This window comes from Sus scrofa, chromosome 10 (assembly GCF_000003025.6).
Source record: "Sus scrofa isolate TJ Tabasco breed Duroc chromosome 10, Sscrofa11.1, whole genome shotgun sequence".
In the NCBI taxonomy this organism is placed as follows: domain Eukaryota; kingdom Metazoa; phylum Chordata; class Mammalia; order Artiodactyla; family Suidae; genus Sus; species Sus scrofa.
The window spans coordinates 15,068,783-15,095,443 of NC_010452.4; the positions used below are offsets into that span (position 1 = coordinate 15,068,783).

General features: G+C 36.1%; 1 protein-coding gene across 3 annotated transcripts in view; it reads left to right on the plus strand.

The window, feature by feature from the left end:
• The window catches only part of AHCTF1 (AT-hook containing transcription factor 1), a 79,718-nt gene that overhangs the window by 26,615 nt on the left and 26,442 nt on the right, over window positions 1-26,661 (plus strand). For all 3 annotated transcript variants that reach the window (XM_021064442.1, XM_021064443.1, XM_021064441.1), the window contains 17 exons: window positions 205-337; window positions 429-610; window positions 943-1,004; window positions 1,822-1,950; window positions 7,326-7,416; window positions 8,581-8,670; window positions 10,877-11,017; window positions 11,675-11,779; window positions 12,661-12,754; window positions 14,603-14,726; window positions 14,884-14,940; window positions 15,830-15,976; window positions 16,502-16,689; window positions 24,405-24,549; window positions 24,628-24,759; window positions 25,451-25,601; window positions 26,286-26,436. In XM_021064442.1, the coding sequence (XP_020920101.1) occupies window positions 205-337; window positions 429-610; window positions 943-1,004; window positions 1,822-1,950; window positions 7,326-7,416; window positions 8,581-8,670; window positions 10,877-11,017; window positions 11,675-11,779; window positions 12,661-12,754; window positions 14,603-14,726; window positions 14,884-14,940; window positions 15,830-15,976; window positions 16,502-16,689; window positions 24,405-24,549; window positions 24,628-24,759; window positions 25,451-25,601; window positions 26,286-26,436 (2,122 nt within the window). The remainder of the gene's footprint in view (window positions 1-204; window positions 338-428; window positions 611-942; window positions 1,005-1,821; window positions 1,951-7,325; window positions 7,417-8,580; window positions 8,671-10,876; window positions 11,018-11,674; window positions 11,780-12,660; window positions 12,755-14,602; window positions 14,727-14,883; window positions 14,941-15,829; window positions 15,977-16,501; window positions 16,690-24,404; window positions 24,550-24,627; window positions 24,760-25,450; window positions 25,602-26,285; window positions 26,437-26,661) is intronic.

Consider the following 26,661-nt stretch of genomic DNA (forward strand, 5'->3'; position numbering starts at 1 on the left):
GGTCTTCTTGAAATGGAAAAGCAGTCAAGATACAAGTGAATGAATCTCTTCTTAGAGAACAAATGATAGAAATGTGTTTTGAAAAATCAAATCCAATATGAATTAAACCTCTTAGTTTATGAGAAAATCTTGGTCTAATTTTATTTGGGGGATTTAGTTTGAGATAATTCTAGTTTTTTAAAAAAATATCTTCTTTTCTTTTAGCTCTGTCTCCTGACACCAGTGTTTCAGTCTTTACCTGGCAGGTGAATATATATGGACAGGGAAAGCCATCTATTTATTTGGGACTTTTTGACATAAATCGTTGGTATCATGCACAAATGCCAGATTCGTTAAGGTATGATTCCCTGTCTTGCTCTCTTATTATTTTTAAGAATTTTTATGTGTAACAATTCATTGATTCAGTAATCTGTAAAATTTTCATTTAGATCTGGAGAATATCTACATAATTGCTCTTATTTTGCATTGTGGTCACTGGATTCTGTTGTAAGTAAGACTTCTCCACATTACGTCTTGGATGTATTAGTACACGAGAGAAGTTTAAGTCGAGGAGTTCCTCCTTCATATCCACCTCCTGAGCAGTTTTTTAACCCAAGTACTTATAATTTTGGTATGTATTTCCTTATTACTACTTTTTGAGAAAAATTACATGCAAGAGTATGTATGTGTGTGTATTTATGCTGTGTGTATAGTTATTGTTCATTTCTCATTGTTAATATATGGTTAAGAAGTTAATTTGATATGTGCACAAGAAATTTAATGTTCGTATATGTTTTATAGAAAGATTATTACTATTCTGAATTTACTGGAAAAGATATTAACTATTTCTTCTTAAGTGCACTTGTGATAAGGTTTGGTATCATGTTAGGGATAGAAATGCATGGACAAATTTTTGCCATCTCAAATATAATATGTAAGCGGATTTTTTTAAATCTTTTTTAGATGCCACTTGTTTGTTAAACTCAGGAGTTGTTCATATAACTTGTACTGGCTTTCAGAAGGAGGTAGGTAACAACCAACAAATTAGACAGTTTCTTCTTGAATGGAAGTCAGGTCATGGATTAAACTTTACTTTGTGCTAATTATATAAACTCTTATTTCATCTTAAATGGTAGCTTCAGCTAGGCTTATGAGATTAGCAGCTAGTAGAACCAGTCACTGAGGTATTGGGATGGTCTTAGCAGCTTTATGTGGATTTTAGCTCTTGAACCCCAAGTAAAAGAGTGCAGTAGGTCAGTGCCATCACATCCCCTATTAATCTGCCCTCTTAATTCTCTTCATTCTCAGAAAGCCTGTGAGGAAATGAAATAATGCAAAGAAAGTACCTAGCACAGTGCCTAGCATAGAGTGGGTTATGTCTCAATATGTTGAAAATACTTTTCCAGGAAAACACGAAGTGGCAGATCCTTTAAGTGATAACCAGCTAGATGTGAATGAATGCCGTATTTATACTTCGTATCTCTTTCCCATTAGACCAAGAGGAATAAACTGCAAGATTTTTCTTTTGTGGGTGGTATGTTTAAGCTCTGTAACCAAGTCTTTGAGCTTTATAGAAGGTAACAGGGTTACCTTGCAGATAAACTACTTACTCTTATCAGTAATGTTATTTGTAACTAGCAAGCATTGGTTACCTCAAGAACCTCTAAGTTTTTTTCCTTGCAAGAACAAAAATGTAGTCTTTTACAGTTCTCATTCGGTGTCTATTCAAAATGTTATTCAAAATGTTAAATATAAAGTAGGGTGATGAGTTTACTAATTATTCTTAAATTTGATTATTTGAATTGAGCATTTATTGATATCTTATTATTCAATCTGTTATAGACTTTGACTTTTTTGAAGAAATCAGGACCATCTCTCAATGAAGTCATTCCGGATGGTTATAATCGATGTCTTGTGGCTGGCCTTCTCTCACCAAGACTTATTGATATTCAGCCTTCCAGTTTAAGTCAGGTGGAGAACTTTTGATAATTTCTTTTGGATCATATGTTATTAGCTTTTTATTACAATAAAAAATATGTTAGATAATTTCTGCAAAAGTAGGTTGAGTAGTATAATGCCAACTCTTCATTTTTGTCAGTAGCTATAGTCTTGGGGTTTGTCTAAAAATCATACCTCTAGGACCCTATAGGCCTAACTTGACACCAGGTCTATAGGATATTGAGCACATCATGGCTGCATCACACATGCCATGAGTAGAAATTGCGACAGTCCAGGGGCCATTTTGCAGTCCCCAGAGAGAACAGCATAGGTACAAGAGATAAGACCCCATGAGGAGAAATCTTGACTTAGGTTGACTCTTGTCGTCTGCAGCAATTAATTGTGGTCCTTGTATCAGCTTCGCTGGGAAATGCAAATTCTTGGTTCCTACCCTAGAGCTATTGAATCAGAAGCTCCAGGAGTAGAGCCTAGCAATTGTGTTTTAATAACCTCTTGATGTGATTTCTGATGCAGTATTTTGAGAATCATTACATTATAGAAACGAGTGTCTTGTGAAAGCCTATTGGTGAAGATTCCAGGTTCCTGCAAAACATAATAGTTATGCAAGTCAGACTGAGTTGTGAAGGCAAAAATCTTAATTTCCCAATGGGTAGTTATAAATTCACTCACAGTTTTCCTCGTCCCAATATATTTTATTAGTTAGGAGACAAATGCGTTGACTAGTGACAATTTATATATAATTCACATTTATTTTAACTTGGTTTTTGCTAATAAAATCTGCTAAAAGAAAGTAAACCAATCCCAGGTCATTTTCCTGTGGAGAAAGAAAATGTTAACTCTTTCTCCTCAAGTAGAGTTTTATTTTATTTTTATTATTATTATTTTTTTTGGCCTTTTCTAGGGCTGTACCTGAGTGAGGCATATGGAGGTTCCCAGGCTAGGGGTCTAATCTGAGCTGTAGCTGCCGGCTTGCACCACAGCCACAGCAATGTGGGATCCTAGCCTTGTCTGCGACCTACGCCACAGCTCACAACAATGCCGGATCCTTAACCCACTGAGCGAGGCCAGGGATTGAACCCGAAATCTCATGTTCCTAGTCGGATTCGTTAACTGCTGAGCCATGACAGGAACTCCACAAGTAGTGTTTTAATTACAGGTGTGTAGCATAATGAATAATTACAGGTATACAGCATAATGAATTGTTGGAAAAATAGCCTTTAGATATCAAATGAAATGTAAATAGTGCTACTAACAACACCTGCCGTTGGAATTTAATTTCATGGAATTAAGAGAAATTCATTATTACTATTGTCAGGAGATTTTTTTTTTTCTGTCCCCTCCCCTTTATATTACTGTTCCAAGTAAATAGTCACTCTGTGGTAATGCACATTCATCCCTCAGTATCCTTGGAAGATCAGTTCTAGGATCCCAAAATCTAAGGATGCTCAAGTATCTTACATAAAATGGCAGAGTATTTGCATATAACTCATGCACGTCTGCCATAGACTTTAAATCATCTCTAGGCTTAAAAGTACATAACACAACAGCTGGCACACAACAAACTCAAGGGTTTTTTTGGTTTGTTTTTTGTTTTCTGTTTTTGAGGCCCACACCCGTGGCATATGGAAGTTCCCGGGCTAGGGGCCAAGTCAGAGCTGCACTTGCTGGCCTACACCACAGCCACAGCAACACAGGATCCGAGCCACGTCTGTAACCTACACCACAGCTCGTGGCAATAGCAGATCCTTTACCCACTAAGCGATTCCAGGAATCGAAGCTGCATCCTCTTGGATCCTAGTTGGGTTCGTTAACTGCTGAGCCATGAAGGGAGCTCCTCCCCAGATGTTTTTTTGTTTGCAGCGTGGATGCTGCTATGGAGGGCTTACAGTGGTTATCTACATTAACATTTTTTAGGCCCACCAATGATATGGGGATAGGAGATAAGTGGCTGTGGTGCGATATTCCATTTTTTATCCACAATTAACAGGAGTTTTTTTTTTTTTTTTTTTTTTTTTTTTTTTTTAAGAGAAGCCTATTTGGAGGTGAGCAACTTTACAAGAAAGTCTCATTCTTCCATCAGCTGGATCATGTCCAAGATATTTTACCTGAATTTCTTGACCCAACTTCTAATCCTAAAGCAGTGGAGTGTTTAATTTTTTTGTTGATTAGGTTGTGTGTTATGAAGTGGTGCTGCGGTCACGTTGGGGTATAGTTTAACCGTTACTCCAGTGTCTCTGCTCCACATTCCGATTCTTGCTCTTGATTATCTTTGCAGATTTCAGTAATGGAGTCTCTTGCTTTGCACATAGCATTGGGTGTTGGTGCAAATATAGACCATATTTCTTCATCTACCTAATAGTTACTTCTGTTTCCGCCTGAAGATTTTTGTAAATGATTGCTGCTTGGTCTAGCAGGTTTTGCTTTTTGTTGGTGGTGGTGGTGGTCTTTTTGCCATTTTTTGGGCTGCTCCCTCGGCATATGGAGGTTCCCAGGCTAGGGGTCAAATCGGAGCTGTAGCCGCCGGCCTACGCCACAGCAATGCGGAATCAGAGCCGCGTCTGCAACCTACACCACAGCTCACAGCAATGCCGGATCCTTAACCCACGAGCAAGGCCAGGGATTGAACCCGCAACCTCATGGTTCCTAGTTGGATTCGTTAACCACTGAGCCATGATGGGAACTCCGGGTGGTTTTTTTTTTTTTTTTTTTTTTGATAATGGAATCTGAACAGTTTTTATAGCAGGTCCACTTTCTTTTCTAGACACTTGAGGTTTTGAAATAGTTTTATTAATAATCTTTTGTTTATTGTGAGTAGTATGGTCTTTTTTTAGCCTATCTACTTGGTGAATTTATTAAGAGAATTGTTGATACATGGTGTAGAAGAAATCTGTTCTTTCTGTTTAATGGCCCTTGAATAATAAAGTTTGATTAACTAGAACAATCTAACTTTGGACGGTGCATTTGCATTTAAGCTAGTAAGCTTCTATTCCTCTCCGCTTTAGGAGAACAGCAAAGTTGAAAAACACCAGATTCAAAATGGCTTTATGCAGCTCTGACTTAGGTTTATTAAAAGACTTTCGGTAAATTTTGACCTGGTGGCTCTGCTTATAGGGCCTTTTGGTCGTTAGGGAAGGAAACTGACTACCCCTCCCTACCACAGCCTCCAAATTAGTGAGGTTCGTCATCCTTAAGGAACTGGGCACTCTTAAGTGCTCTATTTAATTTTTCTGCTTTAGGGAATTAATACTGATTCCCCCCCATTATACATTTTTAAACTTACAGTAGTAATATCTAAGTTTTAAAAAGAAAAATGAAGTGAGGAAAATTACCCATAATGCAACCATGTTAATGAAACAGCATTTATTTTCTGTGATTGTTTTAAATCTGGTAATCCAACCTATGGTTTTTTCTTTACCACTTATATAGACAGTTACTTGAATAATTTGAATTCAGAAAATTGACTATATGGAAGCATGCAAATACTGACATTTTGTTGACCCTTTTTTTATGTATCTTTTAAAAAACTGTATTCCCAGAACAGACCAAATGAAGCTGTCTTTGTTAGTAATGCATATATTAGAGGTAAAACACAAAAAAGCGAGAAAGTGATTCCTCTAAAAGGCTGGAGAGTGATTATCACTCTCCACTGAAAAGGATGGGAGAGGTGGGTAGGATTTGCTTAGACAGTTAGGATGAGACTGAGGCTTCTGAGAAAGAGTCCAGACTGGGGTCGTCATCAGTGGTTTCATCACTGTCCACTTGGTAGTTATTTGTTAGTTGTATGTATGGTATTTGACTTTTTGGATCTCTTTCTCTCTCCATACACATGAAAAGGATGGTATCATATATGCAAAATTCATATATTGTTAGGACTTGTTGTATTAATTACTTTTTTTTTTTTTTTTTTTTTGCCTTTTAGGGCCGCACCCATGGCATATGGAGTTCCCAGGCTAGGGGTCTAATTGAAGCTGTAGCCACTGGCCTACACCACAGCCACAGCAACGCAGTATCCTTAATCCACTGAGCAAGGCCAGGGATTGAACACGCAATCTCAGATTTGTTTCCACAGCGCCACAATGGGAATTCCTATTAATTACATATTTTTAAGTTTCATCAAGTTGTTACTTTTATAGAAATTCTTTGTAAAATATGTAGATATTTACCCTGTCATAAATCATACAGATATCTTCCTCGCTATTTCCTCTTCATTGCTTTATTCTTTTACCTCATTCAATTTAATAATTTTATTGTCAAATGCATTTTAAAGTTCTGGTTTAAATTTTTTTTTCCCTAACACCTAAATGTTTAACATTTAAGGCTATAATTCATCTTTATGTATCAATTCAGGTAAAGGTTCAGTTTTCTTTATCCCAGATGATTCATCCAGCTCTGCTACACCGTTTGTGAAATAGGACTCATAATAACCTTTTCTCAAGCTAACTGAAATACCACCTTTATCTGATAAGTTTGTTTCTACTGGGTTCCATTTCCATGTTTTTGTCTTTTTTTTTTTTTCTTTTTAGGGCCCCACCCGAGGCATGTTGAGGTTCCCAGGCTGAGGGGCCGAATCAAAGCTGTAGCTGCCAACCTACACCACAGCCACAGCAACGCCAGACCTGAGCCGCAGCTGCAACCTACACCACAACTCACAGCAACACCGGATCCTTAATCCACTGAGCAAGGCCAGGGATTGAACCTGCGTCCTCATGGATACTAGTCAGATTAGTTTCTGCTGCGCCATGACAGGAGCTCTGATTTTTTTTGTGCATTTTCATCACCTCTCCTCAAACCCCATAATCACTAGTGGTCAGTTCCTTTCTCCCTCTGTCTTCTAGCCTTTGGAAACCACTAATCTGCTTTCTGTTTTTATGGATTTACTTGTTCTAGAAACTTCATATAAATGGAATCGAATGATACGTAGCCTTTTGTGACTAAATTCCTTGACTTAGCACAGTGTTTTCAAGGTTCATCCATATCATAGATCAGTACTTCATCCTGTTTAATGGCTGAGTAATATTACATTGTACAATCTACCACATTTTATTTATCCATGCTTCAGTTGAAGGGCATTTAGGTTGTTTTCACTTTGGCTATTATGATGCTTCATATACAGTTTTTATGTGGACATGTGCTTGTTTTCATTTCTCTTTTGGGGAACTACCAGACTATTTTTCAAAGTGCCTATCCCATTTTACGTTCCCACCAGCAGTGTATGAGGATTTTCTACATTATCACCAGTGCTTGTTGTTTTTTTGTTTATACTCATCCTAATGAGATGTAATAATTTTAAATACTGTAAAATATTATATTCTGAACTAGAACTTGCTACCTCTGTCTCTAATCACATATCCTTTCTTTTTTCTTTTATTGTTTAATTCATGGTTTAGGAAGAACAGTTAGAAGCTATATTGTCGGCAGCAATCCAGACAAGTTCTCTGGGACTTTTGACTGGATGTATCAGAAGGTGGATAACAGAAGGTAAGATTGTGCTTTTTAACAATTTAGAAATACTTAACTTGATTTTGTGATAATTGTAGGTTTACATGCAATTAAGATAGGTACCGTTCACACACACACACCCACACACACACCCACACCCCCATATGGTAAGATCTGGCAAATCTCTAGTACTTTATGACATCCACGATGGCTCATGTTGCTTTTTTATAGCCATGCCTACTACTTCCTCACCCCTATTCCTATTGCCTGCAACTACCCATTTATTCTGTTTCTATAATTTGTCATTTCAAAAATGTTCATAAATAGAATCCTACAGTATGTAACCATTTATTTTATTTATTAACTTTTGGCTGTGCCTGTGGCATGTAGAAGTTCCCGGGCCAGCAATCTGACCTAAGCCACCGAAATGACGATGCTGGATCCTTAACCTGCTGCCTACAAGGAAACTCCCAGTGTAGTCTTTAAGAATTGGCTCTTTTTACTCAGAAAAATTCTCTGGAGGATTCATTCAAGTTGTGTGCATTTTTCTTTACAAGCACACACTTGATACACGTGCACATTGTTTTTGTTCTGAGCATTTGAGAATAAGTTGAAGGCATCATGCTTCTTTACTCATAAATATTTCAGTGTATTTAAGAATTAGGATATTTACTTAAAAACTACTTTGCATTTATAAAAAAAGAAAACTGATATAATACATGCTATTATCTGGTTTGTAGACATTATTGAAATCTCACTAATTGTCTTAATAATGTCCTTTGTAACATTTTTAGGGAGGGGGGATTTAGAATCCAATCCATAATATATTTTTATTTCGTTTTCATATCTTTTTATTCTCAGTCTTGTATAATTCTTAAGGCTTTGTCTTTTAAGAAATTGAGATTTTTAAAAAATATAAGTCTATTACTTTGTAGACTGCCCATCAGTTTGTGTTTGTTGAACTTTCCTCATGATGAAATTCCGGTTTCACGTTTTTCAGAGCAGCGTTACTTGAATTGTTGTGCTCCCTGACTTGATACCCTGAGGATACATGATGCCAGTTTGTCTCCATTAATGTTGATGTTAATGTTGCTCGGTTGGTTAGAGTGGTTTCTTTCAAGTTTCTCCACTGAGAAGTTCCTAAAGTTTTGTTTATCATTAGTAATCATTCTTTATTTTTTTCCTTTCATATTTGCAAATAAGAACAACCAAATTCTGCTGCTAATTTGCGCTTTGTTCTTGAATGGACATGGAATAAAGTAGTTTTCACAAAAGGGGAATTTGACAGACTATGTAAGTATTACATTAAAAAATTAATTTTTATGTTTAAAGTACATCATCTTTTTTTTTGGCTGCCCTGCAACATAGGGAGTTCCTGGGCTAGGGGTCAGATCTGAGCTTCAGTTGCAACCTGTGCCTCAGCTGTGACAGCACTGGATCCTTTAACCCACAGTGCCAGGCTGGGGACTGAACATGTGTACTGTTGTCACTGCAGAGATGCTTCCCACCCCATTGCATCACGTCAGGAATTCCCGTAATAATGATTTTTAATCATTTTGAACTTAATAAACTCTTTTAAGGACATCCCAAAAGACCGCTATTTCTTTTTACATTAGAGTGACAAAATGATTTTTTTGACCAAGATTTTGCAACAGATTATTTAAATTGGCAGCACGTTAGATATGTCTGAAATAGCAAGTTTCGTATTTATACCTTACTTGACTTTTGGTCTTAGGAGTTTGATTTATAAAATATACTGATGATAAGAGTAAAGAGAAAATGACAGTTAATCTCTGAGTTTTATTCATTTTCTATTTAAAATATTTGCTAGTATAAAGAAGCTGAATAGCAGGGCAAAAACTCATCACCTCTGCCTTCTACTAACACATGTCATTGGTTATTCCAACTCTTGTTTATTGGTCTGTTTTACATTTTGAGTTTTTTGTTATCCTGTGAATATTAAAAATCCATTATGCTCAATTAGTGCAGAAATAACGTTAAAAAAGTAATGTATGATTGCCCTGTACCTGAAAGTAAAATTTAAGTTTATTTAGAAGTGTGTGTGTATACATATATATATATATATATGTTTTTGTTATTAGTGTTATTGTGTTATGATGAAGGAATAGATGGATGTTTTAAAAATGTTATTCTTAGTAAAGGATTTTTAAAGCAACAGGATTTGATAGGAAGACAGTTCTATAGTATTTTTAGGTAGGACGTGCTTACACAAAACGGTACACATGAAGTAAGTAACTTACAATATTTCAGTAATCACAGTGCATTTGAAGTCTGGAACACGTGATAATTCATAATCAGGGTAAAAAAAATTTTTTTGAGAAAATGTTTTCAGCGCTGATTATGTAAGATAAGGTATATAAAAAATAATTAACTCGGTTTATAAATTGTATACCTTTGTTATGCTTTGAGCATATGTTTCAGGGTTGAACTTGGTAGCTCAGATACACTTATTGCTTTGAGCTTCATTGATGGTTAGTGGAGTTGTTTTTTTTTGTTTTGTTTTGTTTTTTTGTCTTTGTTGTTGTTGTTGTTGTTGTTGCCATTTCTTGGGCTGTTCCCGCGGCATATGGAGGTTCCCAGGCTAGGGGGTGAATCGGAGCTGTAGCCACCGGCCTACGCCAGAGCCACAGCAACGCAGGATCCGAGCCGCGTCTGCAACCTACACCACAGCTCACGGCAACGCCGGATCGTTAACCCACTGAGCAAGGGCAGGGATCAAACCTGCAACCTTCTGGTTCCTAGTCAGATTCGTTAACCACTGCGCCACGACGGGAACTCCGGGGTTGTTTTTTTAAACTAAGAATAATTAAAATACAAAGCATAGTACTAGTATTTGAAATGTATTGGAAGTAAAGCAAATGATTTGAGGAAGTACTTAGAATTAAGATATTTGTTTTCTGACCCAGTGACACATTATGTAATTAAATCTTACCTAAAATTTTATCTAAAAAGATGTACCCAATAGCAGCTAAAAGAAATTCCTCCAAAAATGCTTTTGCAAACTCAACCTTGAGTTTGAAATGAAAGGACAGCTGAGTCTGCAATGCATTATAGCAAGCATGTAATTATATTGTAATACATTACTATCTGAGTCTTAGTTTCAGTGTCCCATTTTTGAAGACTGGAGGTGAGAGAAAGATAATCACAGAGTGACATAGTACATAAAAAAATCTGATATAAAAGATTTATTTCAAGGAGAAGCATTTAGTGAATATAACTGATTTCTAGTGAATCTGAAGTTGAATCTGTCACTTTCCTCTGTACTCACATATTGCTTACTTCATTCTACACATTTAAAATTTGTACCTGTTCCTTCTGGATTCCTTGAGGGTATTTATCATTTGAAGCTTGTCTTTGTAAACCTCATAATGTATAGACTAATTCTGTGGTTAGTAGGATTTGAGATATTTTGCATTTGTGATTTTAATTAATGTAGGTTTACTGTGTCAAAACTAATCTTATATTTTATCCTTGAAAGGTGCACCATTATTTGATGGTTCTTGTCGTTTCATCGATCCACAGACTATACAGTCTATCCAGCAGTGCAGTTTACTTCTTAGCAACCTTAATACAGTCTTAAGCTGTTTTGCAACGGAGGCCCAAGAGATCACTGAGAGAGGTGTGCTCCTTATCTTGTATAAATGGATGTTTTCTTGAATTTTACTTCCTTGGAGAAAAATAAATTTCCTGTATATTAGATGGATCATTGGGCAAAAAGGCCATCATTTCTCAAATGGCGGAAATTTTTTTTTTTTTTTTTAATGAGAAGCTACAGAATGTTAATTAGATGTGCCGTGAGCGCACAATTAAGTGTACTTGGGAATTTGGGAGTTAAATGTAAGAATTGTTAAGGTAGTATTACTCATTGTAGAACTTCAAATTTTAAAGTTATATGTAAGATTTTATTCATAGAGTTATGATTTTTCTCATCTGTTTTGCCATGTAAATAAAATAGCCTATTTCATTTAAACGCCTGGTTTGAAGAACCTGTATTAATGATACAGTGCTAGTTTGTTTTAATGTATAAATTTGACTACCAAAATTAACTAAGTGGAAGTGTAGTTAATATGGAAGCATATTTACCTAAAATGTCTGTTTTAATCGGTGCGTTATGTTAGCATTTTGAAGGTTATTTGTTCAAGTTAGGTTTGTTTAAAAATAACATATATTTAAAATCACCAAGTAATTACTTTTTTTGAAAACTAATGAGTACCTGGATTTTTCATTTGTGGTTGATAAATTGAAAGCTAAACAACTGATTTTTAACTCTCTACAGGTGTCATGGACTTAAGCAATAAGTATACGGTCAGCCAGCTCATCTGTCAGTATGCACAAGTGGTTCTTTGGTTCTCTCATTCTGGGCTTTTACCAGAGGGCTTAGGTAAAATATTTAACTTAATCCATAAATATTAATTGGGACATCTTTAAATCTTTGTAATTTTGTGGTTGTGTTCTAGTGTTGTAGTTTTCCTTTCTTCTGCTACCTCATTTGTGTTTGTTTTCTTCTATTCTTACCTTCTTTTCTTATGTACCTTCAGTGCCTCACCCCATGCCTGATACGCAGATCTTCCATACATGTTTGTTGGGTTAGAAGGAAAGAATATTTAACAAAACCTGGCTTCTGAAAATGGGTTCAGTGATATCACCAGGTGTTATTTAGATCTATAGAACTGTGAGCTTTATAATCTCACTTGCTGATCTTTTTCTCTTAAAGGTTCTTTTCTTATGGTTATGAACCAATATTATTTGCCATCAGTTATATACCCCCTTTAATGATTCATGCTAATGCCAAGAATTAGAGAATCTGACTTTTACTTCATTTGTTTAGAACATACTTTTGAAGCTTCCAACTTCTTGCATTTCCAGGAAACATGTTAGATTTATTTAGATGTGCTCATGCCACTGCATAATTACCGTTGAGCTTATTCTTTCATAGTTAGATTTTTTCATTTTAGATTTTTACTTGAACAAAGAGTGAGCTTGTTTTTAAATTATCGTTTGCGTCTAGGAGAATAAAATCATTTTCTGGAATAGCTTTTCTGGGGTGAAAACCAGCATCCTCTTGACTTTCATGAGAGACTCTTATGTGTGCATCTGTTAATAAAAGGACGTGTAGTGCTCTTTTATTACTTTCATTTAGGAAGACCGCAAATCATACAGCATTATAAAATTATAGTAAAATATCTTTTTGTAACCTTAAGTATTTTGGGGCTATTTTGGAAATATTACTAGCTTTTTTTCCAACTCTTAAAAAACATTTAGATGATGCTGTGCAGTTATCAAGGTTATGCTACAACTACCCTGTAATTCAGAACTACTACACCAGTCGTCGACAGAAGTGTGAGCGTTTATCAAGGTATAGTACATCCAGAACCCTTAAAAGAATCTTAGAAATTACTTGTGTAAGAAGTCAAAGCTTTCTCAATTTAAACAGAATTCATGACGTTATAAAACAAATAAATGGCCAGAATTCTCAGTAAGGTATATGAATTTGTCACCAGCATTGCTGTATTTTAGTCGTAGTGTTTGCCTTGACATAATTATTTTAGAACTTATAGAATTAGAATTATTTTAGAACTTTAGAATTATTTTAGAACTTATTTAGAACTTATAAGTATAGCTCTTCCCGTTATTTCCTAAGCATAACTATTTACTATGATTGATTCATTAGAGGAGATTCTATAATAAAAGCGTGTATTTTTCCCAGAAATTTTTATTCAGGAAAAATTTTGAAGCAACTGTTTATTGAAAAAGCATAGGAGTTCCTGTTGCGGCGCAGCAGAAACAAATCCGACTAGGAACCATGAGGTTGCATGTTTGATCCCTGGCCTTGCTCAGTGGGTTAAGGATCCATCGTTGCCATGAGCTGTGGTGTAGACCGAAGACACGGCTCAGATCCCACGTTACTGTGGCTGTGGTGTAGGCCGGCGGCTATAGCTCTGATTAGACCCCTAGCCTGGGAACCTCCATGTGCCTTGGGTGCAGCCCTAGAAAGACAAAAAAAAAAAAAAAAAAAGAAGAAGAAGAAGAAAAAGCATAAAATATATCATGTTATTTTACATTCTTTCCACCAACAGTTGCGTTTTAGCACTTCAACCATTTTTTATTTCTTTTTTTTAATTCATAACCTCCTTCCCCTTTTAAAATACATCTTTAGTTTGTTCCTTTGACATAAAGACATAGAAACAATAGAAGTGAAGGTAGTGTTTAGAGCCTTGGCTATACTTCTGGAATTATAAGTAGCCTTCTTCCTCAAGTTGGAATTACAGAATTGTAGAACAGCACATAACCTTTAGAGCAATGATTTACAAACCTTGAATCACTTGGGAATCTGTACAAGGCTGTGCCAGCTATAATTTTGATACATGACAAGTTTATGCTTTAAAATAACTAGAATAGTGAGCATGAACTTGGGAGATTTATTAGGCATATTAAAAACTTCTTGGAGTTGTGGAGCAGCGGAAACAAATCCGACTAGTAACCATGGGGTTACAGGTTCGATCCCTGGCCTTGCTCAGTGTGCTAAGGCTCTGGTGTTGGCTGTGAGCTCTAGTGTAGGTCACAGACACAGCAAGGATCCTGCCAGCTGCAGCTCTGATTTGATCCCTAGCTGAGGAACTTCCATATGCCGCTGGCCAAGCCCTGGAAAGCAAAAAAACCCCAGACTTCTCAATCTCTTATTTCCTAAGTATATGCCCTTGAGCAGGTTGGCTAAGCTTTCTAATCCTGTCACATAAATTATAAATTCAATATAAAGTGAACTAAAATATTGTATGCAAGGCACTTCTTACCAGTGCTTTACTCATAAGAAAGTTTCAGTAAATAGTAACTGCTCCTGCTATTATTAATATTAGATGAGGAAACAGACAAGGTCAGCGTCTGCTCATTACCTAATAGTCTCTCAATAGTATATACTATAAAGGAATTACCGAGATTAAAAGACTAGTCAAATGATGCAACTGAAAATATAACTCTTTGACTTTAATTTTCAATATTATTTTCTCTATACTGCCATGCTGGTTAGTAATTTGCTCAAGATGGTAAAAAGTGAACAGCCCTCAGGCATTTTGCTGGCTAGAGCACATTCTTTCCCGAAACCCGACCTTCACTGACTTGCTGATGACCATTGAATAAACTTGAGGCTTCTTCAGGGTTTATTTGATTAACACTAATCCTAAATATCCTTAATGTTGCCCTTTTGCAGAGGCAAGTGGAATCCTGATTGCTTGATGATCGATGGAATGGTTTCCCAATTAGGAGATCGAGTAGAGAAGCTGTGGAAACGGGATGAAGGAGGCACAGGAAAATATCCTCCTACTAGTTTACATGTAGGTTTGCAATAACATGAAATCTCCTAGTCTCCAAAGTTGGGAGGGGAGGGGGAGGCATGCTTAACTGTATTTTTTTACACTTAGCACAGGCTTGGGAAAAACAAGGAGCATAAATGAATGGATACATAACATGTGCTGAATTTTTTTTTAATAGGCATTACTTGACATATACCTGTTGGAAGATGTTACTGAAGCAAGCAAGCATTCTATTGTATCCTTTAAAATTTTATCGAATAATTCAAGTAGTAGGAACCTTGCACATCTAATTCAATCTGAATTTCACATTTGATTTTTTTTTTTTTTTTTTTTTTTTTTTTTTTTTTTTTTTTTGAGCCACAGCGTATGGAAGTTCCCAGGCTAGGGGTTGAAGCGCAGCTGTAGCTGCCAGCCAACACCACAGCCACAGCAACTCGGGATCCGAGCCGTGTCTGTGACCTATACCACAGCTCACGGCAACGCCCAATCCTTAACCCGCTGAGCAAGGCCAAGGATGGAACTCATGTCCTCTTGGATACTGAGTCACAACGAGAACTCCATCGCATTTGAGTTTGTTTTAAAGGAAGTATCCTTAACCCAGGACCTGTTGGTTGGGTTCAGATGATCTATGGTTATCAACCTGAAACTATGCAAAACTTTGTTTTATGTTTATTTTTCTAGGAATAGGGTTCATGGCCCTAGCATTGTGTTTGAGACTTGTGGTCCTTTAAATAAGATTCTGTATTAATGTCAGTTTCTTAGTCAAAATGTTTAGTTTTACTCATAATTCATAAGATAAGTGATATGTTTGCTTAAGCTGCCAGATTTTGGGAGATAACGAATTTTGTCTAAAGCTTTGTTTCTTAAATTTACTAAGCTACTAACCTCATGAAGAAAGTGCTTTAAGTCCATCTCCTTTGTGACGGTACTTATTGTTGAGAATGTATGACATTGGTTATGGGATTGGCTGTGCTCACATTTTTAAAAAACAATACTTCTGTAGCTGGATATTCGTAATGTCTTTTTGAGAACTAAAAGTCTCTCAAGCCTTTTTTCTGGTGTCTTCTGTTGCAAATATATATGTAGGTGTTTTTGTTTATTGTCCTTAACCCTCTTTTTAAAAGACTATTTATTTGCTACTTGATATTATGTATTCTTTTCCGAACAAAACGGATACTTCCATTGAATCATTTCCAACTGCCTTTGCCATTTCTTGGGGCCAGGTTAAACTTATTCAAGGGTTTTGGCTGATAGATCATAATGACTATGAGGTAAGTCTGTAGTTCACTTAGAATGTAAGCTTTTGTAAACTATTAGAATTTTAGACAAAATACATAACTGGATTTATATTTGACATTGGCACAATCTACTTACAGAAGTAATTTAAGGATTCACTTTAATTAGTACCTTCACCAAGCACCATTAGGTAGTAAGAATATGCCAAGATAAAATAGTCAAGAACCCCAGGTTCCTTACCATCTGAAGAACAAAACAAGTAAACAATTCCTAGTATTACACATATGTTCAAGATGTGTTTGGTGTGCTGGGTGAACCAGAAAAGCAGGATTTGGCATTGATAAAATCGGTGATGGAAATATTTTTTTATAATAGCTTATATTAAGTGTGGTCCTGAAAGTATGAGCTTTTGATAAGCTTTTTATTTAAAATAAAATGTGCCATAGGTAATATTTAAACTGGTTTTATCTTAATTTATGTAGGTTTAGTATATTGCCTCTTTTTGGTCTAAATGCAAGGCATTATATTTGTATTTACCAATTTTCATGTCATTTTTGCAGAGTGGTTTGGATCTTCTTTTTCATCCAGCTACTGCAAAACCTGTGTCATGGCAACATTCAAAAATTATTCAAGCCTTCATGAGTCAGGGTGAACCCAGACAAGCCCTCAGATATATTCAAACAATGAGGCCAACAGTGTCCACAGATAGTGATGTTACCCTTCACCTCACCGTTTTGCTTTTTAATAGGTAAGTACCTATTTTGAAAGTACAGTCAAACTCTTGGTCATATGTTACTAAAATGGAATTGATGAAATAAATAGTGGAAATATATATTTTTTGATTTGGTTGCATTGCACAGTATTCTTATGTTCTTCATCTTTCATCGTTAAAAATGTAAAGCACCTTTTATCTAGACTAAAATGAATAAAAGAAGTACCCCTAGTAAAAGGAGAAGCCATGCTGAGGTTTATATCTGTTGCCACTTGATAATATTGACATGCCAGTCTCCTCTGTGGACAGTTGAGGCTTGAATATGCTGAAAAGCAGCCAGAAATAATGGAGGAAGAATGAAGTTACAGTGAATTGATAGATTATATTCTTTGAGAGTGTATTCCAATGATGGTACTCTGATATTTTTGTTAGTCTTGGTTGTTTGAGTATTATAATTCATTGATTTTTGTTGTTGGATCATTAAAAAGAAAATCTTGAAGCGTCGGAAGTTTTAGGTTTCGTATCTAAATGAATACTTTAACCAGATTTAAGAAAGTAGTATCTTTATATTGCCTCTTTCTTCCCTTTACAGTATTTTAATGTTCTCTGATTAGTATGATATATTTGCCATTTATGTTATTATAGTAATACACAGCTATCATAATTATATTTGTCAGGAATATAGTAACTGTGACAAAGTAAATGACATGATTGGAAATACAGTGGTCTGGCTGTTGGGTTTTCTTAATGCCTAGTAAGTTGGGAAAATTGCCTGGGGCTGAAATTTCTTACCAGGTTGTAACTGTATTTTACTCAACTTGTATTAATTTTTTCAGTCTTATTGGTTGAGTCAGCACTTCACTGTCAGCACTCTGAAAGAGGTTTTCTTCATTCTCTTTGGTTAAACAGAATGTATTACTGACAGGAGAGGGTTGATTCTTTACATTTCAGACAGATCTGGAGTTTAATAATAGACTGGTTAGGTATAAAATGGCCTCAAAAGTAATGAATTAAAGAAGTAGTTGTGGAAATAATTTGGGTTAGCAAAAGTGTTTGGTTAAGCTGAATAAATAAAGAGTGTATAAGAATGAAAAGAAATTTAATGAAGCTAAAGGAGATAATTTTTTTTTTTTTAAAGAAAGGGCTACACCCACAGCATATAGAAATTCCCTGGCTGGGGGTTGAATCTGAGCTGCAGCTGCTGGCCTACACCACAGCCACAGCAATACCAGATCCTTAACCCACTGAGCCAGGCCAGGGATCGAACCTGCATCCTCATGGATACCAGTTGGGCTTGTTTCCACTGAGCCACAGCGGGAACTCCCTAAATGTTTAATAAATGGGTTGAGTTTTAGTACTGGTAGGCAAGTACCATGTAAATTTTTTTCAGTTGCAGGTAAGCTTCTCATTCTTTAGTGACTTAAGAGGTGGTAATTGAACAGTAATGCTTTTTCATGAGAAAAGCAAATGTTGGAACCTTGGGGAAAAAAGTTTGAAAGATTAGGTGTTTTTCCTTTTTGATTTCACTGTCCTTTGATTCATCTATAGTATGTTTCATTTGCCAGATTCTTATTTCCTCTCCCTTAGCCATAGCAAAACATTATGTAATGTTTATAATACAATCTTTATATAATTTTGAAACCTTATTTCTCAGGTATATTAAAGCCTCAAGTATCTAGTACCTAGAAAACTGGCATCATTAAATGTCCTTTACAGTAAGTGCAAAAATAAAAACAAAGGACCACTCAAAATGCTATTTGTGAGGTAGATTCAATAAATGTTTAAAATAATTACTGGTTCTGTAAATGAAGAATGACTTGAATATTGTTAGAGGCAGAAGTCACTGTTAAGACAATTAAAGGTAATGGAGGTTTTTGGTTTTAAATCGAGGTATAATTGATGTAAGATACTCTGTTGGTTTCAGGTATACAGTGTAATGGTTTGAATTTCTATGTGTTATGAAATGATCATCATAGTAAGTCTAGTTAACAGGTCACCATCCATGGTTAGAGAATTTTTTTGTCTTGTGATGAGAGCTTTAAAGATATTTCCTAGTTACTTTCACATATGCAGTACAGTATTATTAACCATGACTTACTTTATAATTGGAAGTTTGTATCTTTAGACCCTTCACCTGTTTCATGTCCTCCCCGCCCTCATCCTCTGGTAGCCACAAATCTGATGTTTTGTTGAGTTTTTGTTTTTGTTAGATTCCACATTAAGATATTTGCCTTGCCTTTGCCAGAGTTACTTAGCATAATGCCTTCAAGGTCTGTCTGTGTTGTTGCAAATGGCAAGATTTCATCCTTTTTTTTGTTTGTTTGTTTGTTTTTCTTGAATGTAGGAAAACAAGATAGGAAGAGGCTGCTTAAAGTTTTGGAACTGATAGTTTTGCAGAAAGGCAACCATGTTTCATTGCTCAGGAGGTCATGCAGCTACATATTCTGTACTCTACTTTTATCAGGAAGAAGTACATGACAAGGAAGCTGATTTTTAGAGACTTATTCAAGAAAGCAGAGTTCTGGGATATATTTTGTGTTTTAGTACTTAATCACCTAATTTCCCCAGAAACCTACATCTCTAATCCAACAGAATGATTAACCACAGAGTCCTTGAAACAGGGAAAAAGGCTAATAAACTTGGGAAGTTTGAACTAAAAGTCGTGAGATGTCAGGCTACACAGAGATCTTTCTAACAACAGTAGGCCATGATTGCATAGCAATAGTTAAAATAGCTGAAAAAGTTATTTCAACCATCAAAATACTAATCTTCTCTCTAGACTCACTCCATGCTAGATAAATGAGGTGTTGCTTGATTTTCTATTATTTGAATTTGTATTGAAGATGACATTGTTTAGCAGTTAATCTACACCTTAAAAAAAATGATAGTGAATGGCTACTGATGATAGCAGAGATGTTAAGAGCATAGTCTTTGGACTCAATAGATTTGAATTTATACCTAAACTCTACTACATTCTAAAATATGGTTAAAAGCAGTTAAGTGATCCTCTCTGAGGCTAGGTTTCCTCATTGGTAAAATGGGATTAATAATGACCACCTTGCAGGATTATGGGGGTTAAATCACATAAGCACTACTATAATTGCAAGTGGTAAGTCATTAGTAAATGGTGGTAGATTGAATTTTTTAAGTTAACCATCATTGCCATCATTTGTTTAACCTTTCAGCCTGACTCCTGACTCTAGCTTTACTACCTTTTCTTTGGTAGGATCATCTTTCTCTTTCTCTAAAACCTTTATGCTGGTAGCTTTTCAATTGTATGAGCTCTGTTTATGGACAGTTATGGCTTGGCAGATAAGTTCCTTGCAAAGTAATCTTGATGCACAGTACATGATAGACTTGAAGTTAACAGCTTTAGATTTTCAGCTGGTGACATTGAGTATTCAGTCTTAATAACAAAAAGTCCAGTAGAGCTGGAAAACGCTTTTGTATAGGTGTCATCATTGTCTTCATTCTTTTTTTCCCACTTTCTATGGGTTTATTCTGCTGTGCTTTTTTTTTTTTTTAACTCAGGCCGAATGATTTCTTTTTTTCTTTTTTTTGGCTTTTTAGGGCTGCACCCTTGGCATATGGAGGTCTCCAGACTAGGGCTGAATTGGAGCTGCAGGTGCCGGCTATGCCACAGCCACAGCAACACAAGGTCCAAGCCACGTCTTCGACCTGCACCACAGCTCACAGCAATGCCGGATCTTTAACCCACTGAGCAAGGCCAGGGATCCGAACCTATGTCCTCATGGATGCTAGTCAGATTGGATTCCGCTGAGCCATGATGGGAACTCCCGAATGATTTCTTATTTTCAACTTTTAATCTTCACTAATATAAAATATAAATCTGAATGTTCTGTATTTTGGCAGCATACCCCAATTTTAATTATCTAATAAGTATTTTTAAATTTTCACTGTAATTTTTTTTCTCTTCCTATTATTTAGAAGTTTTTAATTTACAAATGGGGATTTAAAAGTTATCTTGTTCTTTTTAAACTTAATTGCATTGTGACTGCATGGTGTGGTGCCTTTCCTTTAAAATTCATTAAGACTTGTATTCACGGTTAAGTAGTCAGTGTGTTCCTCATTTATTAGGTGAGATTCAAGTGTATTTGTCTAAAAATCAATTCATTTATTGTGTGGTTTTAATCTTTCTGTGTTCTTAATGTCTCTGTGTGTGTGTGGTCTGCTTAATAAGTTAAGAAAGGCATGCAAGTTGCCTACTCTAATGAAGGCTGAGTCCATTTTTCATAATACTGCTGTTGGTATTTCAAATACATAAGTACATACGAGTTTAGAACTTTTTTTTTTTTTTTTTTTTTGGTCTTTTTGTCTTTTCTAGGGCCGCACCCAAGGCATATGGAGGTTCCCAGGCTAGGAGTCTAATCGGAGCGGTAGCCACCAGCCTTCGCTAGAGCCACAGCAATGCCAGATCCAAGCTGCAACTGCAGCCTCCATCACAGCCCATGGCAATGCCAGATTCCCAGCCCACTGAGTGAGGCCAGGGATGGAACCTGCAACCTCATGGTTCCTAGTCAGATTTGTTAACCACTGAGCCACAACAGGAACTCCTAAAACTTATTTTTTAATGACTTTAACCTTTTGTTATTATACAGTAGCCACCATGAGTTAATGTAGCAGCACCAACATTCTGTTACTTAGGGTATATCTTTCCCCTAATATTTTAACTTTTACACTAATCACTAGAAATCAGTAGTTGCTTGTTTCACCTAGAATATCTTTTTCAGTGTGATCTCTATGCTGCATTTATATATTTAAATATATTCAATCTAACATTTTTAGAGCTGTCACAGGAATGTTTTTCAGGCTATCTTCTTTGCCGTATTGCCAAGAATCCCCGTACATTCCTTATTGAAATTTACTGTCAACTTTTAGTTTAGCTTTTCATCAGTTGAATTGATTTTCTTACTACTTTTCCTAGCACCATGCCTTTCTCCCATGAAAAGCAGGAGAATAATGAGAATTTGGAGACTGACTTATTTTAAAATTTATGTAAGGTTTAGCCAAAAATGGAGCATCAATTTTTTGAAGTTGGAGGTAACTGTGTCTCCTGCTATGGGAGAAACTGGAAAAACACATTATCATTTGTCTTTTGCTTTCAGGTTTGCTCACTGCTATTAGATTAGCATTTGATAAGCCTTAAGTTAATCTTACTCCTGCTAGTATATCTGCTCAACTGGGACTGGCTATTAAACTTTAAAGTGGAAAACTTCAGCATATATCCATGGGAAGAGGGATAAGAATGTGGCTCTTTCTGTTTTTGAATAGTAAGATATTTACATGCTTCTTTCCAAAGTACGAAAGGATGCACAGTGAATTCCCAGCCAGTACCCAGTCAACATTAGTAATTTCTAGTGTGTCCTTCCCAAAATGTTCACATATACCTAAGCAAATGCATATGTAATATATATAATATAAATGTGCCCATCTCCCCCTGCCGATACAGCAGCATTGTATACACCGTTCTGCAATACACTGCTTTTGTTTTGTTTTTCTGGCTGCACCCTTGGCATGTGGAAGTCACCTGGCCAGGGATCAAACCCAACACCACAGTTTCGGCCTCTGCCACAGCTGCAACAACACCGGATCCTTAACCCACTGTGCCACAAGGGAACTTCTTCTGCAGTATACTTTTTAAACTAATGTAGTTGACAGTTCATGTCACTAATAAGTATATAAGAGCTTATTTTAATCAGTGCATGGGGGTTTGTTGTGTGGCTGTACCAGTATTTATTTAACTGGCTTCCCTTAGTGAGCATTTAGGTACTTTTAATCTTTTGCCATTTTAATCACTGCTGTGTATTGAGTAACCAAACAGTTTACACAAGTGCAGATTTATTTTATAAGGTGAAATCCTGGAAGTGGAGTTACTGGGTGAAAGGATATTTGCAATTATAATTTTGGTAATGGTATGTTGATTTCCTTAAGTGTCATGCCAGCTTTTTTTTGAAAAGAAAAAAAAAATTTTTTTTTTTTGTCTTTTTGTTGTTGTTGTTGTTGCTATTTCTTGGGCCGCTCCCACGGCATATGGAGGTTCCCAGGCTAGGGGTTGAATCGGAGCTGTAGCCACCAGCCTACGCCAGAGCCACAGCAACGCGGGATCCGAGCCGCGTCTGCAGCCTATACCACAGCTCACGGCAACGCCGGATCGTTAACCCACTGAGCAAGGGCAGGGACCGAACCCGCAACCTCATGGTTCCTAGTCGGATTTGTTAACCACTGCGCCACGACGGGAACTCTTTTTTTTTTTTTTTTTTTTTAATGTTGTAGAGCTTTTTTAAGATGGCTATTAAAATCAAAATTACTATTCACTTAAAATTAGGAATGATGATTTTCTAAGAAAATTATTCCTATATATATTTGCCATTTTTTATTCTACCCTTCTACCTTGAAAATGATCAGCCCTTACAAAAATTTTACCTCTCAGATTAATCATTGTCAATCTTAGTGTATAGTTTCCAAGACATTTTGTTATCTAATTAAATGAATACCTATTTATAGGCTTTGTTTATTGGTTAATTTTTAGAAATAGTAATTATTATTCATACTGTTTTAAACTTATTTTTCACTTAACAGTATATCATGAGAAGCTTTATTTAATGACCTTATTTATGGTCCACAGAAGCACATTTCAGCCACCCGACATGGTATCTAAAACTGTCTAATTTGACCCAAGTTCTCAGGTCAGATCTTGCTGTAGGTCAGCCGAATTGTCTTGTTACTAAGCTCTAAGCCCTTTCCCTTCTATACACAGTATGCTATTTTTATCTATAGGCCTTTGCTCATTTTCTTTTCCATTCCTTTCATACTGAGTGTCACTTCCCTTAAGAACCTCTCTTTTCTCTGTCATACCATGCAAATCTTTCATTTCTGTCCAGACCATATTGGTTTTGTCTTATTGAACTCTTGGGTACAGACATTCCCTGACTTAGCATCAAAAGTCGTAAGTCTTAATAATTGGTGGTTTGACTTAATTTTTGAACTTTAAAATGGTGCAAAGCATATATGAAGTAGAAACTGTGCTTTGAATTTTGATCCTTTCCTGAGCTGATAATCGCAGTATGATTGTCTCTAATGATGCTGGGCAGTGTCAGGGAGCTGCAGCTCTCAGTCAGCCTCATGATCTTGAGGGTAACCAACCCATATGCTTGAGACCGTTCTCTCCCCATACAGAGATTCTGTTTTTTACTTTCAGTGTGGATTCAGTAAATAAATGTGATAGTCAACACTTTATTATAAAGTGTTTTTTATACAGGTCTTTAAAAACAAGTCTTTAACAATGCCTTGTCTTCTTGTCAACAGTTTCTTAAAATACTTTAAAATTACATGTACAAGGTATCTTTGAGATTCTTCAGGTGATTTGTTTTCTATATATGTATGTATATATATGTGTTATGTGTGTGTATATAAATACACATATATTTCTTTTTTATTTTTTTGTCACACCTGTGGTATATGGAAATTCCAGGGCTAGGGGTGAATTGGAGCCTCCGCTGCAGGCCTATGCCACAGCAATGGCAATACTGGATCCAATCCACAACTGTGACATACGCTGCAGCTTGCGGCAATGCCAGATCCTTAACCTGCTGGGCAAAGCCAGGGATCAAACCCACATCAGGGACACTATGTTGGGTTCCTGCTGAGCCACAATGGGAACTCCTGTTATGAATATTTGAATATTTTAAATAGCTTTTCTAAAACTAAACTTTGATAAATATTGATTTCAGGTGCATGGTCGAGGCCTGGGATTTAGTGCGACAACATTCTAGTAGGTTGAATATAGAGGAGCTGCTTAAGCACACATATGAAGTCTGTCAGGAGATGGGCTTAATGGAAGATTTACTTAAGCTACCATTTACAGACACTGAGCAGGTAATGACTTATGAATATAAACATACCAAAAAACTCAGGATAAGTTAGTAGCTTACAAATTTATTTTGTTCTTTCTAGGAGTGTTTGGTGAAATTTTTACAGTCCAGCGCCAGCATTCAGAATCATGAATTCCTTTTAGTTCACCATTTGCAACGTGCCAATTATATTCCTGCCCTGAAGCTTAACCAAACTCTGAAAATTAATCTTATGGTACAGTTAAACTTGTTTCATTATGGGGGACAAGAGAAAAGGGAAAACAGGTGCCTTTGTTATATGGGAGCTTATAGTTTGGTAGCCACTGGGCTTTGTATAATTTTGAGCATAGAGAGTCTCTTACCTTCTGTAGCAGAATTGGGAAACAGGGTATTATTACTTAACCTAATTCTTTTATAGCATAATAAGCCATTATAAATATTAAAAATATATGCCATTTCCGTTTAGATATCTATCTGCCCACAGTCTTGCTAGACTAAGTGCTACTACGCTCAGGGAAACGAGGACTTGGTAGAGGACAGGAAATAATAGAGTGAAATGCTAGCATGGACTTGAGTTGGACTAACTCTTAATTTGCTCTCTGTGCTTGGAACACAGCCTCTGAACCTTTGTTTCCTGAATGATAAAATGACATTTTGTGAGGATGCTCAGAGGTGTGTGAAGAAACATGTTGCTTAGTAAATAACATTGCTCTCATTAGTTGTGAATAATCAAAGCTGGGAATTTATTCATGGATAAAGATTTGTAAAGCAGTCTAGGTGTGTGTATGAGGTCTTTGGTGCAGAAGAATATATAGGGAGGAGGAAGATATTCTTGGATGTTCATAAATTATATTTTAAATGATAAATATAGAAACATAGCACCTAACATTTTTGAAGATTAATTTTTTATTACTTACGTTCAACAGAATGATCGTGATCCTCGTTTGCGGGAAAGATCAGTGGCTCGAAATTCTATATTAGACCAGTATGGGAAAATTCTTCCCAGAGTTCAGCGAAAATTGGCCATTGAGCGAGCTAAGCCTTACCGTTTGTCGGCATCATCAGTTCTTCGAGAAGGTAAGAATTCATTGAAAAATGTCATAAAGTATTGGGCTTGAAAAGATACCTTCTGAAACCACTGTTATTTTCTTTTTGTTTTTATTTTTTATTTTTTTTTATCTTTTCCTTTTACAGCTGCACCTTCAGTGTATGGAAGTTCCTGGGCCAGGGGTCCAGTCATAGCTGGTGCTGAGGCCTATGTCACGAAGTCTGTGACATGTGCCACAGCTTACAGCAATGCTGGATCCTTAACCTATTGGGCAAGGCCAGGGATTGAACTTAATTCCTCATAGAGGCAACTTTGGGTTCTTAATCCACTGAGCCGCAGTGGGAACTCCCATTGTTTTCTGTTTAGCTCAGTTTTGCTTTGATTCATCACAATGGTGCTTTTTTTTGCTGGCCACTCTACCCTAAGAAATATAAAGCTTTCTTTAGAACTTTGTAGACTTTATTTAGTACAAAATGACAGAACTCTTTATTTCATTTGAAGACTCCTCTCTTACTTGTAGAAAACATGTAGAATAATCATTTTACCATCTCCTAAAAGCCCACATTGTTAAATTTCAGCATAGATGTTGCTGAACCAAATATGTTTTAACTACTCTTATGTTGTGTTTCATTTTCTCATATCCTTCATATGAATCTGCTATTAAAATCCTGGTGTTAGAGATGAAATTAAATCTTACATTTTTCATTTCGCAGTTTCTAGACCAAAACCATTATCAGCAGTTCCAAAGCAAGCAGTAACAGGGACTGTGTTTACAAGATCTACTTTCATCAATAATGTGTTATCTAAAATTGGAGAAGTTTGGGCAAGCAGTGAACCTAAAAATAGCCTCTCAGTCTACAATAGGTAATGTTTTTCTTACACCTTCTATAGTCATGCTGTTTGTTAATCTTTCCTGGATATCAGCACTCCATATTCATAACAATCCAACCTTAGAGTTGACTAGTATATATACAAAGGAAAACTCTCTGTTGGCTATTTTTCTTGCAAGAAGAATGTTTTTTGTCTTTAAATTTAAAACCAAGTGGCTTCATTATTATTTACGAATAAACAGAAATATACAAAGTAAAA